The 17,352-nt window shown below is 36.9% G+C and overlaps 1 protein-coding gene across 2 annotated transcripts in view; it reads left to right on the forward strand.

Annotated features, from left to right (window-relative positions):
- Window positions 1-17,352, forward strand: part of PRKG1 (protein kinase cGMP-dependent 1) — a gene marked incomplete at its 5' end in the record, with an annotated part of 1,033,183 nt that overhangs the window by 888,924 nt on the left and 126,907 nt on the right. The window contains 2 exons of one of the 2 annotated variants that reach the window (XM_080912439.1): window positions 10,703-10,837; window positions 16,524-16,589. In XM_080912439.1, the coding sequence (XP_080768565.1) occupies window positions 10,752-10,837; window positions 16,524-16,589 (152 nt within the window). Of the gene's footprint in view, window positions 1-10,702; window positions 10,838-16,523; window positions 16,590-17,352 lie in introns of those variants that run through there. The other variant, XM_080912438.1, reaches the window with a different exon arrangement.

The raw sequence follows: 17,352 nt of genomic DNA on the forward strand, positions 1-17,352 counted from the left end.
CTCACTGGCTGTGGCCCAAGAATATAATTCTCTAACCCCCAAGCCCCCAAGCACAGAATTTAAACTAATTTAGTTTATTTTTATTCGGTGCCATTTTAATTAATTTTTTTCTTTTGTGAGACAGTGTTCTGTTATAGAGCCTTGACCTACCTAACAACTGCTATGTACTTCAGCCTGGCCTTGAACTCATTGCAGCACAAATTTTATTTTTAGACAGTGAATACCTGGCACAGAAATGTGCCCCATAACTGCCGCCTCTCCCAAATGTCAGTAAAACTGAACTTTGACTTCAGTCGTCCCACAGCTGGTTTTGGCACCATGTGTACCTTACAGTGATCATCATGAAGAGCAGCTCTGAATTGAAGGCCACAGTTTTCTGCTTTGTCTCCGCATTCATGATGCAGCAGGTGTTAATTAAGTGTTATTCATTGTATAGTGAGAAAAATGCTCAGAGTACTGGTGCCCTAAGCATTCTTAGAACGGTAGCTGTGAATGTAACAGAGTAAGTGAAGTGTGCAGTAGCTGAACATCACTCTACAGTATGTACAGTAGCTGGACATCACTCTCCAGAATGTGTAATGTATGGACATCACTATACAGAACATGCAGTAGATACACATCTCTTCCAGAGAACGCAGTAGGTGCTCATCCATTCTACAAGAGCCAGCACAGACGTCCATTGATTCATATATGTCCAGTCTGCCACACACACTGAGATACAAAGGAAATTCATGAGGACAACTGGGCTAGAGAAGAGAGGATTGCTTGAGACTGCTGATGCCACCAGTATGTCCTATAGCCATCTTACTGTCACCTAAGGATGGTTTTTCCTGATAGTTCACTTTAGGGCCAAGCAATAGAAAGCAAAATAGGACATGGACTGAGCACACCTTGTCTCCTGCTAGTCCTGTGCTTTCCGTTTTATTTTTTTTTTTTTTTTTTCCTTCCAGAGATTTCAGGTAAGCAATTGGCTGAAGTTTTCAACGTTTATATAGTCAGCTTCAGCTGTTTATGCTTTGTGCTGTCCCAGCTTTGGAGGTCTCAGTGTTGGGCTTCCCCTTCTCTTCAGGTCCAGCTCTTAGGAGTTACTTGGTAGCTGACCATGGATAACATCTTCTCGTGCCTTTTCACGGGCTTTCTGTGCTGAAATGATCACCCCGATTTTCTTTGGAATAAGTTTTAAACACACACGTAGGAGTCTTTATTCTACTTCAGCACCCATGTATTCTCCTGTGTCCCTTGCTCTGTTGACAGGTGCCATCCTTCTCGCCAGCATCCAGTCAGAGTAGGAAGTTGCATGTCATTTGTTGTCCCTCTTTTCATTCCTGTGACAGGACGGGTCACACTGAAATACAACTGTAGATAATTCCTGTTAGCTACAGGGTTGTAAACTCTTGGAAAGCCATTTATTCTGCGCCTTGCCTCTATCTTCTCTGCAACAAGGACTGCCTTCTTGGTCTATTTACTCAGAGACTTTCTTTAGGGTGGCCAAGTAAAATAGACAATGTCTCGTGAATTCAATAAACAATGATTTATCTTTAATATATGTACATTCTTACTTGTGACAAACTAAGAAATACTCATTTGTATAAAATTCAAGTTAAATTGAATGTTATTTTTATTGGTTAAATCAAAGAACCTTATTACAAAAATGGGTGGGATGCCAAGGACTTTTTCTGTGTTGTAGCAAAAAATAGATATTTATTTGTTTATTTCTATAGATATTTAGATTTCATGTTAAGTCATAATGGAAAATTCCTACAATGTGATTTCAAATTCTTCCTTGTTCTTTGAGAGCATATTTTTATATTGAGAAAACAGAAATTGATTCAATATAAAAAATGAGTGCTGATCCTTGAGAAGTTTCAAGATTAATGAAGGAGGCATGGTATTCATGATTTGTAGCAAAATTAAGACTGAATGGAATCTATTGTGTTTAGACATGCTGCAATAATAATGGATTAATAATGCTGTATAATGTTTATTGAGTACTCCCGTATATCAGACAAGAATCTAGATCCTTTTTGTGTACTTGTTCAATTTTTTTCTTCATTTAATTGCTCTACTAAATTGTCTTGCTATTTTGTAAACAAAAAATATCAACAATAAGAAAACTTAAATATCTGACTCCAGATCATATTACTAATTAGTGGTATTTCCGCATTTGAACCCAGAAGAGTAACCCTCTCTTGAATCTGTTCTTCTAACAACTATTTCCTAAGTTCATATCTTAGCGAAAAGACTTAGAGTTGCTATCTGTAGACAATGCATCACATGTGTTAAATGAATAATATAACATTACTATGATATTAAATAAATAATGATAATTGTGAAAACAAAGTCTATCCTCAACTTCTAGTAGAAACATTAGCAATAATACTCTAGCGCCAGTACTAAATATAACTTAAATATTACATACATTCATGCATATTGTTTGAATGTCTGCATATAACTGTGTATAATTGTGATCTAACCCCTTAATAGATATGAAATGTCCCTGCCTCAGTTCCTTCTGGTGTTACTAATAAGATGCCCTTGCTGAAAAATGCCTTCCTTAGTGTGTCATCTAGTTGCTGTAATTTCTTCCAGGGAAGAGAGAACACAGGGCAACCCTGTAAGTGAGACGGCAGGATACTATGTCAAGGCTTTGGCTAACTCTAGCTGCCAGTCTGGCATCTCTGTGTGATCAGGCTACAGGGCATAAATGAGTCCCGTCCCTGAGAGTGGGAGTGATTTGGGGATAAAGGCTGAAGGGTTGGCCTGTGATGCGTGGATAGATGTTGGTAACTACAGTCCTAACACATAAATTTGGCAGCTGGGAAAGATCTCAGTAGCCTTTCCACTCAGAAGTTAGTGTAGGCTCACAACCATAGTCGTTGGGAGTGCATACTGCTCTCATGGGGGACCAGTTCCCAGAACCCACTTCAGTTGGGTCACAACTGCTTATAACTCAAGCTCTAGAGGATCCAACACCCTCTCCTGGACTCCAGAGAAAATTCATGTATATTAATATATATCTTTTTTAATTTTTGAAAGTGAGTATTCCTCATTATGTATTTTTTTATCACATTATAAATATTCTTGACATATTGAACAAATTATTTTTAAGATAGATTGTTAAGCTACAAATAGCTTAGGACCACTTCAGTACACACATATCTACATGGATATAATTTAATATTTTTAAACCATCGGTATTTTGTTCCTATGTAACAAGTGCTGGACATTGTAGCAAGTCTGAAATATCACAATTCTTGGTGGATGTTGATCTGAGTTTTAAATAAGTCAAATGTCTTTTGGCATTTAACTTTATGTAGTGATTTGGCACTTGTAACTTTTATTAAAATTGGATATCCCTTCCAATTGTTAATTCACTAGCTTCTGTGTGTCATTGATTCAAAGTTAATTTCTCATTTAGCTGAAATTATTCTGTATTGAATTAACTGTAAAATCACTTATAATTTTTGTTTAGACAGTATGCATTTTACCCAAATAAGTCATTACTTTTAAATATTGCTTTTAAACATTATTTTAAATGGTTCAGTAATACTCTTCCTTGAAAGAGGCCTATTTAATCCCCAATTTGGACTTTTAAAGTTTTCAAGTATGCTTTTATAAGCATTTTTTACATTGTTCATGCCACCTGACAATGAGACTCATTTGAAGTGTGTATATTTAGTTTGTTTATAATGAATATTTAGTCACTTTTGTAGCATTAGTATGGAAATTTATGTAGTACATAGATCCCATATTATACCACTTAGTATTCAGAAGATACGTCATGATTATAAGCTTTTAATCCCTTTTTCTAGTGAAGGATATCCTTGGATTTATGATAATTCCCTTGATGATCACTGAAGACTATGATATGTAGGACTTGAAAGCTTTTCTGTCAAACACTAATGAGTCATAAAGGAGTGCAGGGACCCACACTCCACATGTGCAAATTGAAACGAGAACTGAGCTATCCACGTTGCCGACAGAACAAGACATAGGTGGTGCCCCTTTGTGTTTATCTATAGAAAAGCCTGAATCGTGCAGTGGTCATGTTTCATTTGGGTTATACTGCCTTAATATGTGGATTGCTATTTGGCATTCACCTCAAATGTGCTGTTTCTTAAGATTCTGTCTATCAAGCTATGATTCCAGTATGCTTCATCTCCCTTTGCTTTCAAAATAAAAAGAATAAAAGTACCTTAAAAATCTGTGAGTGAAGAGAAACAAAATCCTCATTACCCACCATACATTGTAAAGAGAAGATTGACCAACTCTGAAGATAATGCTGGTTGGAGATATAAACATAAATATCTAAGAGACAATTTGGTAACATTTCCACTTAGCAGAACAGCTACAGAAGATTCATCTCAGTCCCTGTGACCACTCTACTACTAGATATACGTTACTGAACATTAACAACTTCCTATGAAGCTTGTCTCAGATCCGATCTGAAATCAGTTGGCTAAAATGGGAGGGGGAAATCCCATAGAACCCTAACCCTCGATAAAATAAATAGATAAATAAATAAATAAATAAACAAATAAACAAATACGAGAATGCTGACAGCAGGAGAAAGGTTTCCAGGAAAGACACTTCAGTTTGATATCCAATACTTAAGGGTCACCCTGAAACCAAATACTTACAAGTAACATCATGTGGACTGAGTTGTATTTATGTACTTAGGAAAATATACATAACTAAAACTGTTAAGCCTTGAATTTGAGAAAGAACAAGGGGGTGACATTGGAAAGGTGAGATGGAGGAAATGGGGAGGGGCAAATGATACTATATTTTAGTTTCAAAAATAAAAACAAAAATGTAACCATGTGCTTATTGCCATAAAAGTCATGACACAATCTCTTCAGTAACCTTAGCCAGTGAGTACTGTAGCATGTAGAGTCTAAAGTTGTAGCGTATTGTTGCTGACACTTTTTAGTTGTCTGGATAGCAATGGCTGACGTCATGGAAGTTAGCAAGTTTCCACATTTTTTTTCTATATTTGGCAACTATGGTGTGTGGTGTCTTTAATAATAGGGTCTTACCATTCTGTGGATCTGAAGCTGAGCAGTTTTGAAGGGATTTCTGGAGACTTTCTGGACAATAATGTCTATAAAAGGATCCTATACATAGAATTTTTATTTGATAATATGTAATGTCTTCTGGGATCAGATTATCTTCCCATGCATGGTATTTGGTGATAATTCTTAAACCAGCTATAATGGAATGTAAAAATAAGCATCTGGAATGACTAAAGAGAAAGAAGAAAAGCCACAAATCAGTTCTCAACATTCGGGAGAATGAAATAATTCAGCAGTAGTTATGAAAGAAATATGAGCAAGGGTAGAATCTTAGCCCAGATGAGATTTCATCAGGAGCACAGAAAAAAAGAAATGCCAACAAGTGTCTATTCATTGCTTCACTTTCACTAGTATCATGTATTAAGTTGAACCACATGAACTTACTGAATTCTGCCATTTTTAACAGCAAAAGTAATTTCATATAGTTCAATTTAGTAAATATATGTGTTCATTGACATTGAAATAAACCATATAATGCAAGTTTCTATGTCAGGAAAATGCATTATGCTGTCAACCTAGCAAAAGTAATATGTAAAGAAATGTAAAACTTGAATTTTTCAAATTTCATGGCTCTCTTGTAGTCACTGTACTGTTCCATGGGTATCATTCCAAATGAGCATTCATTACTTCAGAAAGGAAGATAACATAATAATGGGTATATCTATCCATATAACCTGGGAGAAAATACTTAGAGTTAAATTATGAGGACACATTTTTCTGTCTGTGTACATTTTCATATTTAATCATAATTAATATTTAATATTTAATAATAACTTTCTTCATTGATACAGTAATATCGGATATTTGTGGGATATAATGAACAATATGTTATACAAATACCTACATAATTAACATTTCTATCTCTTTAAACATTCAGTTTTTCTGAAATGTATATTATTATTAGCCATAGACACCCTTATGTGTGAAGTGCCAGAACTTATTCTTTCTGTTTAGTGAGACCTTTTTCCAGATAATACATCTCTCTCTGTCACCTCCTATCATTCTCCCATTGTCTTAGTTATTGTCCTATTGCTGTAAAGAGACCAAGGAAACTCTTACTAAAAGAAGAATTTAAGTCTAGTTTTCAGTTTTAGAGAATTAGACTAAAACTATGTGGTTGGGAGTGTGGTAGAAGGCAGACAGATGTGGGGCTGAGAGCTTACATCCTGATCCAAAGTCATGCAGAACAAAGGACTTTGTGTTTGCTATGATCTTTTGAAACCTCAACCCCCCTCAAGCATTGACACACATCCTCTACCTGGCCACACCTCCTAATCCTTCCCAAATAGTTCCACTAACTGGGCACAAACCATTCAAACATATAAGATGGCCATTTTTTTTAAACGACTTTATTTTACAAAACAAAGATAAATGTACAGATTTTAAACATTTTTTTGCTTAGTACTGTTTTTTCAGATATTAAAATAATTTTTACATAAAACTATGTGAATATATTTTTTTAGTCAGTACTTGATTTTTTTCAAGAGCTTGACAGTATGCATTGAAAACCTAATAGTTACAATGAGCGTAAAGTACATGCAAAACAAAACGCAACATGGAAATAGTCAAAGTCTTCTTGTTTTGTAAATATTTTTTTTGTTTTGTTTTCTTTATTTCTTGGACTTCATACAGTCTGTGAGTTGTTTCTGGGGGAGTGCAAGCCTCTGGGGTTAGCATCCCACTATCAGTGACTGCATATTATGTCTGTTCTTTTGTGACTGGGTTATCTCACTCAGGATGATATTCTCTAGATGCAGCCATTTTCTTAAGAATTTGGTTAAGTCATTGTTTCTGGTGGCTGAGTAGTATTCCATTGTGTATATGTACCACAATTTTTGTATCCATTCATCTTCTGAAGGACATCTGGGTTCCTTCCAGCTTCTGGCTATTATAAATAGAGCTGCTATGAACATTGTGGTGCATATATCTTTGTTGTGTATTAAAGTGTCTCTGGGGTATATGCCCAGAAGTGGAATAGCTGGGTCTTCAGGTAGTACTATATCCAATTTTCTGAGGTATCGCCAGACTGATTTCCAGAGTGGTTGTATCAGTTTGCAACCCCACCAACAGTGGAGAAGTGTTCCTCTTTCTCCGCAGCCTTGCCAGCATCTGCTGTCATCTGAGTTTTGGATCTTGGCCAATCTGACTGGTGTGAGGTGGAATCTCAGGGTTGTTTTGATTTGCATTTCCCTGATGGCTAAGGATGTCGAGCACTTCCTCAGATGTTTCTCGGCCATTCGGTGTTCCTCAACTGAAAACGTTTTGTTTAGCTCTGTACCCCATTTTTTAATAGGGTTTAAGATGGCCATTTTAATTAAAACTATCAGACCCAGTCTCTGGGGATAACAATTTCACTCTTAAGTGTCATAGAATTAATTTCTTCACATTCTATGTTTGAGAGATATCATAAAGTATTTGTTCTTTTGTGTCTGGCTTATTTAGAACTATACAGTATATTTTAAAATTATCTCTGTTGTTTCAAATACTATAATTTAATTTTTATGGTTGAATAATATTCCATTATACATAGATGTACCACATTTTCTTGATTCACTCACCAATCAGTGATCATGTTGGTTGATTCTATACTTCAACTACTGTAAATAGAGAACAAATTTACAGAAGTAAAACACTACAAAAACAGATGTAAAGAAACACTGTGCACAATACAGCACCTCATGCCTCAAGTAGTGTTTTCTTCTACACAAAATCTGTTTCTAAAGGAATTCTAGTAAAAGTCTCTGCAGTCGCAGTCTATCATATTTTAACAGCTGAAACCCAAGCCAACCCTCTGCAAAGTCCACATTCTAAGATGAGATAGACTTCAGAGACAGCTCTTTTGTTCTAGGTCTTTCAATTCTGTCTGGGGCAAGGAGAAAGGTTAGCATGCCAACCAACTGTCTTAATGTCTGAAATACCAAGCCACCGCTGCATTGCACAACTTTGAGTATCACTCTTTGTACATTCCTTTCTCTGCTGTTGCTGCTGCTGTTGTTGTGGTTTGGGGGCAGGATCACATCACATAATCCTGGCTAGCTTGGAACTTGCTATGTAGACCATGTTGGCTTTGAACTAACAGAGATTCACCTGCCTCTGTCTCCTGACTGTCAGGATTAAAGGTATATACCATTACAACTGGAATTCCTTTTTTGGTTTGTTTTTGTTAGTTAGTTTGTTTTTTAAATGAAGACAAGTTTGTGGGTACTCAATACAGGTATCACATAAAAATTACCATATCCAAATAAAGATTGCAGGTTGTGCAGTCAACCTGCCAGTGTTCAAATACTGATCCTAGGTCATAGTCACACAACTTAGGCCAAGTTAGTTTGTTAGCTTATTTGCCACCCTTAAAATACTATACGGAAAGTTCTTGGAACAGTACCAGAAACAGGAGGCATCTAGTAAATGTTACACATACAAAATCCATGTAATGGTATGTATTTGGTTTGTTTGTATGTGTGTGTGTGTGTGTGTGAGAGAGAGAGAGAGAGAGAGAGAGAGAGAGAGAGAGAGAGAGAGAGAGAGAGAGAGAGAGAGACAGAGACAGAGACAGAGACAGACAGACAGAGAGACAGAAAGAGACAGACGGACAGAGACAGAGACAGACAGGCAGACAGACAGAAACAGAGACAGAAACAGAGACAGACAGGCAGACAAACACAGAGAGGGAGAGAGGCAGAAAGAATGTATGTACTGTGTGTGTGTGTGTGTCTGTGTGATTAACATGAGTTCTTAGGCTTTAAACCCTTGGTGCTCCTCTCTCAACCTCGTGAGTGCTGAGATTTCAAGTCTACATCACCATCCCTAGTTAAATCTACGTTTATAATGTGCAGCTGTCAGGTTAACATGTTAGTTATCAGAACAGATGGCTATTGGGGACTTTTGTTCTTTGTATAACTCAAATTTTTATTTCTTAAACTAAACTTCTCTTTGTATTTTATGACTAGAAGAGGGTTCACTTGGATTTAAACCATGACTTATGTAATACATATACTACACAGGTACATAACCAACCTGGAATAATTTGGTTTTTACTAATTTGTAAGGTGTGTTTTTAATATAACAATTTCTGGGTTTGTTTTAGAACAATTGTTTGGGTGGTAGGGTCATGTTATACTTGAAAATTTTTGAGTGTCCATGGTGATTTGCATAATGGATCATTAATGTACATTTCTGCCAATAATGCATAAAGTCCTCTGTATACCATCTTCAGCTACATGTCTTTGTTCTTCTTATTGAGAATACACCTGTGTGTGGGGGGGGTGTGGTGTTTGTGGTATGTTCATGTGTGTGTGTGTGTATGTGTGTGTGTGTGTATGTGTGTGTGTGTGTGTGTGAGAGAGAGAGAGAGAGAGAGAGGGAGAGAGAGAGAGAGAGAGAGAGAGAGAGAGAGAGGGAGAGAGAGAGAGAGAGAGTTGAACTGGGATGAGAGAATTTGCCAGATTATGATTTGACTTTTTTGTAGTGGTTATTAACAACTGAATATTTTTTATAACCCTGCTGATCATCTCTGTTTTTAACGAAATATTCATTTTGGCTTTCCACCATTTTTCAACTTAATTGTTTGGAAATGTTGGTAATTGATTTGCTAGAGTTCCTTCAAGATTCCAGACTTTATCCCCTGTCAGATGTACTGGATGAAAATATTTTCTTATTGTTAGGTTACCTACACACTGTTGACTGTTTCCTTTCATGTTTGAGGCATTTTGAGGTTTGGTTGTTCATTCTGAGATCATATCAAAAAACTTCTTGCTAGTATTAATATTGAATAGTACTCATACTGTATCTTCATTTAGGAGTTTCAATGTTTAAAGACATATTTAATTCTTTAATCAACATGTAATTGATTTTTGCAAGTGGTGAGAGAAAGGAGTCGCCCATAAGTCTTATGCCTTAGGATATCCAGTTTTTCTTCTTTCCCAACTGTTTGGTTTATGCTCAAACATTTGTCAAAAAATGTGTTGACAAAGGCTTGTTGGTTTTTCCATGCCCAGTTTGACAGGAAACTATAATTTCTTTATTCATCGATTAATTCTGTATATAGTATGTAAGTTTTATTAGAATTGGGGTATAAATCATGTTAGAATAGTTTTATGATTGAATCAGAGGCAGAGACAAGAGTGGTCAGATTCAGAAAGTAATGCACTACAAATCAAACACCTAACTGCTTAGGGATCCTGTTTTCAATCAGCAGTCAGCTTTGCCACAGATTATACAATTGTCCATGATTAATTCACTGCTGCAATACTGTAAGTCCCTTTCAGGTGCTTCTTGGAAGCTTATTATGGCCATGCATTTTGATTGTCCTACTTGTTGTGTTAAGATTTCCTTTTGATTTTACTATAAAAAATGGGATCCTGTGTGCATGTAACTTAACTGCGACATTAAACTGTTGCACATGACAGAGAGTGAAGGGCTTAAGCTCATAGGCAATTGGAGGAGTGTCAGTTTCCATGGAGGCTGGCACAAGGGGAGTGCTAGGACTCTGCTAATAGTATTCACACTGCCACGGGTCTGCAAAGGGAGATTCCCACTCTGCCAGCCTCGCTGCATGAACTCTGTACTGCCTTGGCTTTCTACCTCTGAGCTTGAGACATCTGTGCACAACTGAGTTCTCTTGTAGCCACAAAGAAGGGGAGAACTGCTTCCTAAGAGAAGTCCATGTAAAGCCTTCTTATGGATTACTCAGACACTGATAGTGACTCTACTTTGGGGTACAGCGACGATGAAGATTCCAGTGATGAAGTTGAAGGAATTTCAGAGTCAGTGCACATAAAACTGTATTTTTAGATATTTGGGGTCTTTTTTTATGCTCTGTAATTTTACTGGAAGAGTTTCTAACTCCTCACAAAAGGGTTTTTAAAGTGACTACTACTAAACCACGATGCTTTGCTTTAATTTTTTTAAATCAATAGTGTGCTTGTGAAAATGCTTCATAATTGGCTGAGCAGTAGCTAGTTTTGCAATGATCTACTTTTATCAAGATTGTGATTGGTAATGCTGTAATCAACTAAGGCACAAAAATGTATAAATGTAAGATTTTCTTTTAAAGACAGTGCACATGTTGTTATATGTACAACTACTTTTATTCAATACAAAGTAGCAAGAGTCATGTGCTGAGCACTCAGGGCACTGTGTATTTAGTTTGGGCTCTGCCTTATAGTTCCAGATGTAAAATATACTCATGTATAATCTCAAATCCTTAGAAATTACTAAATCCATGCCAACAATATCTTAAATCTAGGTAATAAGAAAAAATGTGTTTCTTTACATCTTCTTTCACTCTATGTGTAAGACAGTTGTATATGCAACCTTATATCTTGGTGAATAATTTGTATTAAAAAATAGCTGTAAGCTAAAATGCTTAGTGATAACATAGAATTATTAGGATCTCCTTTATTTTACATACATATAACATCTATACATTAATCCATTTTGTGTTTATTTTGATCATAATTCTTGGGCCCACAATAGAAACCAATGTACACAGTAATTAAAGTATTAACAGCTTTTTCCAGCGATGTCATTTCATTAGAAGTATGTTTGCCAAAGTGGAAGATTAACATGCATCAAAGCCAAGTTAAGTAGCATTTCGTCCCTCAAAGAGGCAGGGTTTTAGAGCCTTTCTGGACATCTGCGTAGAGGGGCGTTAAGCACCTGAACAGTAGGAACAAGGGTACTGTGGCATCTGCATGGCTTGGCATTAAAATAATTCAACATTAAATGACTACGGATCATTACATAGTATCATTATAAACCTACAGAGCTGGATAGGACATACCAATGAGTGGGGATTCCAGCAATATAAGCGTTAAAGGCCTATGCCATTTATTTTGTGGTTGGACACCAAAATATATTGGTGCTGGCTTTATTAACAGATGCAATTTTATGATAAATATATGACTATTGCTCAAAAGTTATTCTGTACTTTATTTTTGCTTTCTGTTTTTATTGGGGGTCTATAGTGTAATTATGACATTTCACCCTTTTATTTCTTCCCTCCAAACTCTTCCACCCACCCCATTGCTTCCCCTCCTGGTCCCCCTTTACATAATCCCTCTCTACATCCTCTTCTTGTCTGAGAGGGTAGAGGTCCCTGAACCTGAATATTACCCATCCTGGCACATCAAACCTCTGCAGGGCTGGGGCATACTCTCCAACTGAGGCCAGAAAAGGCAGGCCAGTCAGGGGATTATATTCCAGACAGAAAACAGCTTTAGGGACAACGCTGCTCTTATTGTTGGGGGTCCCAAATGAAGATGGGATAAATTTTGGACCAAATGCTTCATGGGTGTGTTGGTGGCTCTATTACTCCACTTGGGTTTCTGTTGACAACAGGAGGTGACCTCTTCAGGTTCCATATCCCCACTGCTGTGAGTCTCATCTAATCCCATTGATTCCGGGAAGCCCCACCAATCCCAGGTCTCTGGCACATCCTATAGATCCTGTAGATGGTCCCCATGCCCCCAACTCCACCAGCTTCAAATTTTTATTTATTCTTCTGGCCCTCTGGCCTTCTTTCTGTCCTTTCCCACACTGATCCTGAAATCCCCTCATCCCCTCCTCATTCCATCTCCTACCTTGTTCCTCCCTCCATCTGCCTCTTGTGACTATTTTATCCCCCCTTCTGAATGAGAATCGGGCATCCTCACATCCTTCCTTCTTGTTTAACTTCTTTGGGTCTGTGAAGTATAGCATGAATGTCTGTACTTCATGGTTAATATTCTCTTATAAGTAAGCACATACCATGCATGCCCTTTGGGGTTTGAGTTACCTAACACAGGATTATATTCTCATGTTTCATCCATGTGCCTGTGAAATTCATGATGTCTTTGCTTTTAATAGCTGAATAATGTTCTGTAGTATAGAGGCACCACATTTTATTTATCCATTCTTCAGTTGAGGTACTTGTAGTTGTTCCCAGTTTCTAGCTATCACAAATAGAGCTGCTATAAACATAGTTGAGCACGTGTCCTTGTGGTATAATGGGGCATCTTGTATAATTATTATCAGATTTAACTCTGACAAAGTGTGTGAACAGTATAGTTTGGTGGAAAGACTTTAATTTAGAGACCAGGTAATCTGTGTTTAAACACCAGGATTGTCATTCAAGAGCTGTATCTGGTCGTTGATAGATTATGTAGCTGTGTTCTCTTGAGGCAAAGTAACAGACACTTGCTATATAAAATAAATGATATTAGTATAAACTGATTTTACATATACTTAAGTTTAATAAATTAAAACAAAATAAAATATTTTATTAAATTTCTTAATAGCCTTGATATTTTCTCATCTACATAAAATATATAATGCTTCTGCTACAATAAGACATTATGTTCCTCGTAAAAAATATATGTCTAATTTAGATCAAATAAGATAATAAAATCTTAAAATATTGGCTATTTGTGACTACTTTATTAAAATGTATATGCACAAAATATAGTCACCATTAAATACTGCTTTACATATTATTTTTTGGTTTCTTAGTAGTGTTAAGATGAAAATGTTTCTAAATAGGCAATTATTTTTTAATGTTTCTCTATTTGGTGTCAGGTAGCAGGGGTGACAGGATGTCACTGTGTAGGGTAGCCCAGGATGGTCTTGACCTCATGACCTCATGGTCTTCCTCCAAGTGCTTGGATACTGTAGTTACAGATGTGCACCAATACAGACAGCCTGAAAAGGCAACATTACACATAGTAAAGACCAAGATAGATACGGACGAGTAGATTTTAAATGACGTTTTCATAAAACCACCTAGTGTTACTATTGTCTTACACATAGAAACTACTTGTAGTGCCTTATGATGCCATAAACACATGGCAAGAAAGAAGTTATTCACAACTTATGAAGGCCCTGTGGGGATGAAATGCTTCTGCCTGCTGTGTGTACTTCGCAAACAAAAATCAACCTTCTATAGAAAATGGTAATGGAGCTGAAAATGCATCTGCAGTTCTCACCACGCTGCTGGGTAAAAGTGAATGGCTTCTCTTCGTTATCGTGTGCACGTAAGAGGCTTGCATTGTTTGTGATTGGTTGATCTCAGTTTAACAGCAAGTTCCTGTGACTCTGAAGACTGAACTTGGGGCTAGATAAATGGATCAGCATTTCAGACCGTGTACTGTCCTTGCAAAGGAACCGGGTCCATTCCTAACACCTACTGGTGGCTCAAAACTGCCTGGAATTTTAGTTGTAGGAGGATCCAGTGCCTCTGACCTGTGAGGGCATGGCATTGATGTGCACAGACAGCAGTACTAATGATAACGAGGCTACTCTACCACCCCAGCCTCAGGAATGCAATACCTGTGACCTTCACGGAGCATATGCATACTCAGTACTCTCTGTGTTTTAGGCATTAAGGATCAAATAGGGAGCATATCTAGTCATGGGCTCTGCATTTATATGGCTTAGCAGAAGAGTAATTGAGTCTCTAACTGGATGACCACATAAATAAATGTGGGTTTGAAGTAGTGATAACCACTTCCACGTAGAGATACGTAAGACACTGAGAAGAGACACACAAGGAAAGGCACTGGCTAATTCTGAGTAGCATAGCTTAGGAAAGGGCACTGGGGCAGGATCCAAAGGACAGGCATGGGTGGGGAGAAGCTGCTTAAGCCTGAGGACAGCTTGTGTTGAAGAAGCCTGGGTAGGAGAGAGAAGATATTGTTCGTCAACTTTGAAAGAAGGCCAGCTTCTCTGGAAGGAAGAGACTGTGAAGCAGGCACAGGAAGCTCACTGGCAGTCTCTGAGACTACCATAAAAACTTAATGGTCAAAGAAAAACTTATTATTTGGAGTATATTTAAATTCTTTTTGGTGGGGGAAGTAGAAAGGGGTAGGAGGAAGGTTGGGAGGGGTTGGGAGGCGAGGAGGGAGGGGAAGCTCTGGTCAGAATGTATTGGATGGGAGAAGGACAAATCCAAATTAAAAGGCAAATAAGAAGAAGAAGAAGAAATAAAAGTTTGTTTTTAAGGAATAAGGAAGAGTTTTCTTTTTTAAGCACAACCAGTAACACATATAAACGGAAAAGGCATGTAAAAAACCTAATATGGAGCACACAAGGATACTCTTCATGAAGTGTCAGCCACTAGGCAAAGAAACCTATAAAATCTCATTTAAAACAGAAAAGTAGATTCCAGTAATGCAAAGGTATATCACGATCTTATATGGAAAAATTAACATCAGATGTTGTTCTTCTGAGACCAGTGTATTAATGAAGTATATCTGTAGAAGAATCCCAACACGGCTCTCTTTGAAAGAATAAAAAAAAAAAAAAAATTAAATCTGTACCAAATAACGAATGCTGAAGACTATCACAAGGGCATTTCTGGAAAAATGATATTAGTGAATGAATATATGGTTCTGGTTTACCAAATACCAACTACTGTTTCTCTTAAGCAACATTAGCCCAAGAAAGAAGATGCAACAACAATGAAAGACATAATGAAAGACAGGTCAGCAGGAAAATGTCAGAATTTAGAGTGTGAGTTGGAACTTCATGAGTCTTCAGTAGCAAAAGATGCACTGGAAACACCTTTAGATTTCAGTAGTTCAGAAGTTCAGATTGTATTTATTATATGGTTTGAAAACAAGTCATCACAACATTTCTCTATGCAATTACTTCTGACGTATATTTCAAACATATTTTCCATTAGTTATATTGCCCTGGAAATGTTGTCAGGTGTCTTTTAATATTATGACAATAACATTGAGTTTATGGTAGCTGAAAATGACTTGTGAAATTAATTTCCCAGATCCATCTTACACTACCAGAGATACACCAGGAAAGATTTTCAAAGGTCTCAGAGGCTGACATCGCCTGCTATCATTACAAATGATGTGTTTTTCAAGAGATACTCTTTATATATTTAAGTTGCCGCCAGTAAAATTCATCAAATACTTAAGAACTGTGAGCTCTGGGAGGATGACTGACTCAATAAAGTCTCCAAACCTTAGCTGCATAAAAGCAGTGTTACTATATTAAGAAAATATTTAAAACTTGTCCTTTGATCTCAAAGATACAGTGTCAAGTTCATAATGGATGAATTAGATACTCTATTTCCAGCAGTATGTCTCTAGACTCTTTAAAAGCTTTAACCTATTCATTCCCAACGTTATCATCATGTAATTAATTCAAAAACTCCCCCAAGGAGCAAAGGAAATGATCTTATAAAATTTTCTTCCACTTGTGTAAGTGAAACATTAAATTTTATAATTGTAACAACTGAGTTTTAACTGCAGGAAATGTGTGATTTATAATATCGGTAAAAGTGGCTCTTCACATGAAGCCTAAACCTGGATGTGCATAAATCAAAAAAAAAAAAAAAAACAAAAAACAGTGTAATACTTTGGTTCCTGGGAGAAAGTCATCATAGTTATTTGCATTTGGTCTTAAAGGCTGCACCATTCTAATGGATCCTTTTTTTTTTTTTTCTTTTTTCTGCAGGGAGGATTTGAGAACAGCAAACGTTATTGCTGCAGAGGCTGTCACCTGCCTTGTGATTGACAGAGAGTAAGTACATTGCTTTTTCTGTGCATAACATACACTCATATCTGCAATATATATGATTCTGGATTTAGACAGCATTTTGAAGCGCTACTAATACTTGCTTAAAACCTTTTCCTTTTAGGATGAGTTCTATATTTTATTCTCAAATTACCCTTGAAGTGGCTAGTTCTGCCAATCTAGCTTTGTAATCTTTAGTAAGAAAGTATACACTATGAATTACAGTGCCATAGGTTCATTTGAAAAGCAAAGATGAGGATTAATAAGAACATGCAATTAATGCATTTGCAAAGATACATCAAATTCACAACAAATGAATTGGATACCCAATTTCTGGGGGTATATCTTTAGTCTTTCAGTAGATGCTTGACCAGTGCTGTCATTTGGTGTTTTATTTAGAACCTTCATCACTGTTGCTCTCGGTGTGGTTTAGGTTTCTTTTTGGCTTCTCTGTTCTGAGACTTCTACACCAGAGCCTTAGGGAATACACTCTTGTAAAAAGCATCAGCTCTAGATGTGGACAAGTGTCTACTTAGAGAAATGAAAGGCTCTTTCAAAACATCTGTCTGTCACCGTCCTGTTTCTTATCTTTGTCATCCTTTACAGCTTTTACTGGGGCTATAGGCATCTGTAACTAGCAGGTTATTGCCACCAGAAGAGTATGGCTCAGATGCATACAAAACACATTAGAAAGGCCCAGAGAGAACAGATAGAAAACTAGTGGGCCCCTACCAGCTGCATATACATTGTGCTGCAGTGAACTAAAGCT

Source organism: Micromys minutus, assembly GCF_963924665.1.
Source record: "Micromys minutus genome assembly, chromosome: 2".
Lineage (NCBI taxonomy): Eukaryota > Metazoa > Chordata > Mammalia > Rodentia > Muridae > Micromys > Micromys minutus.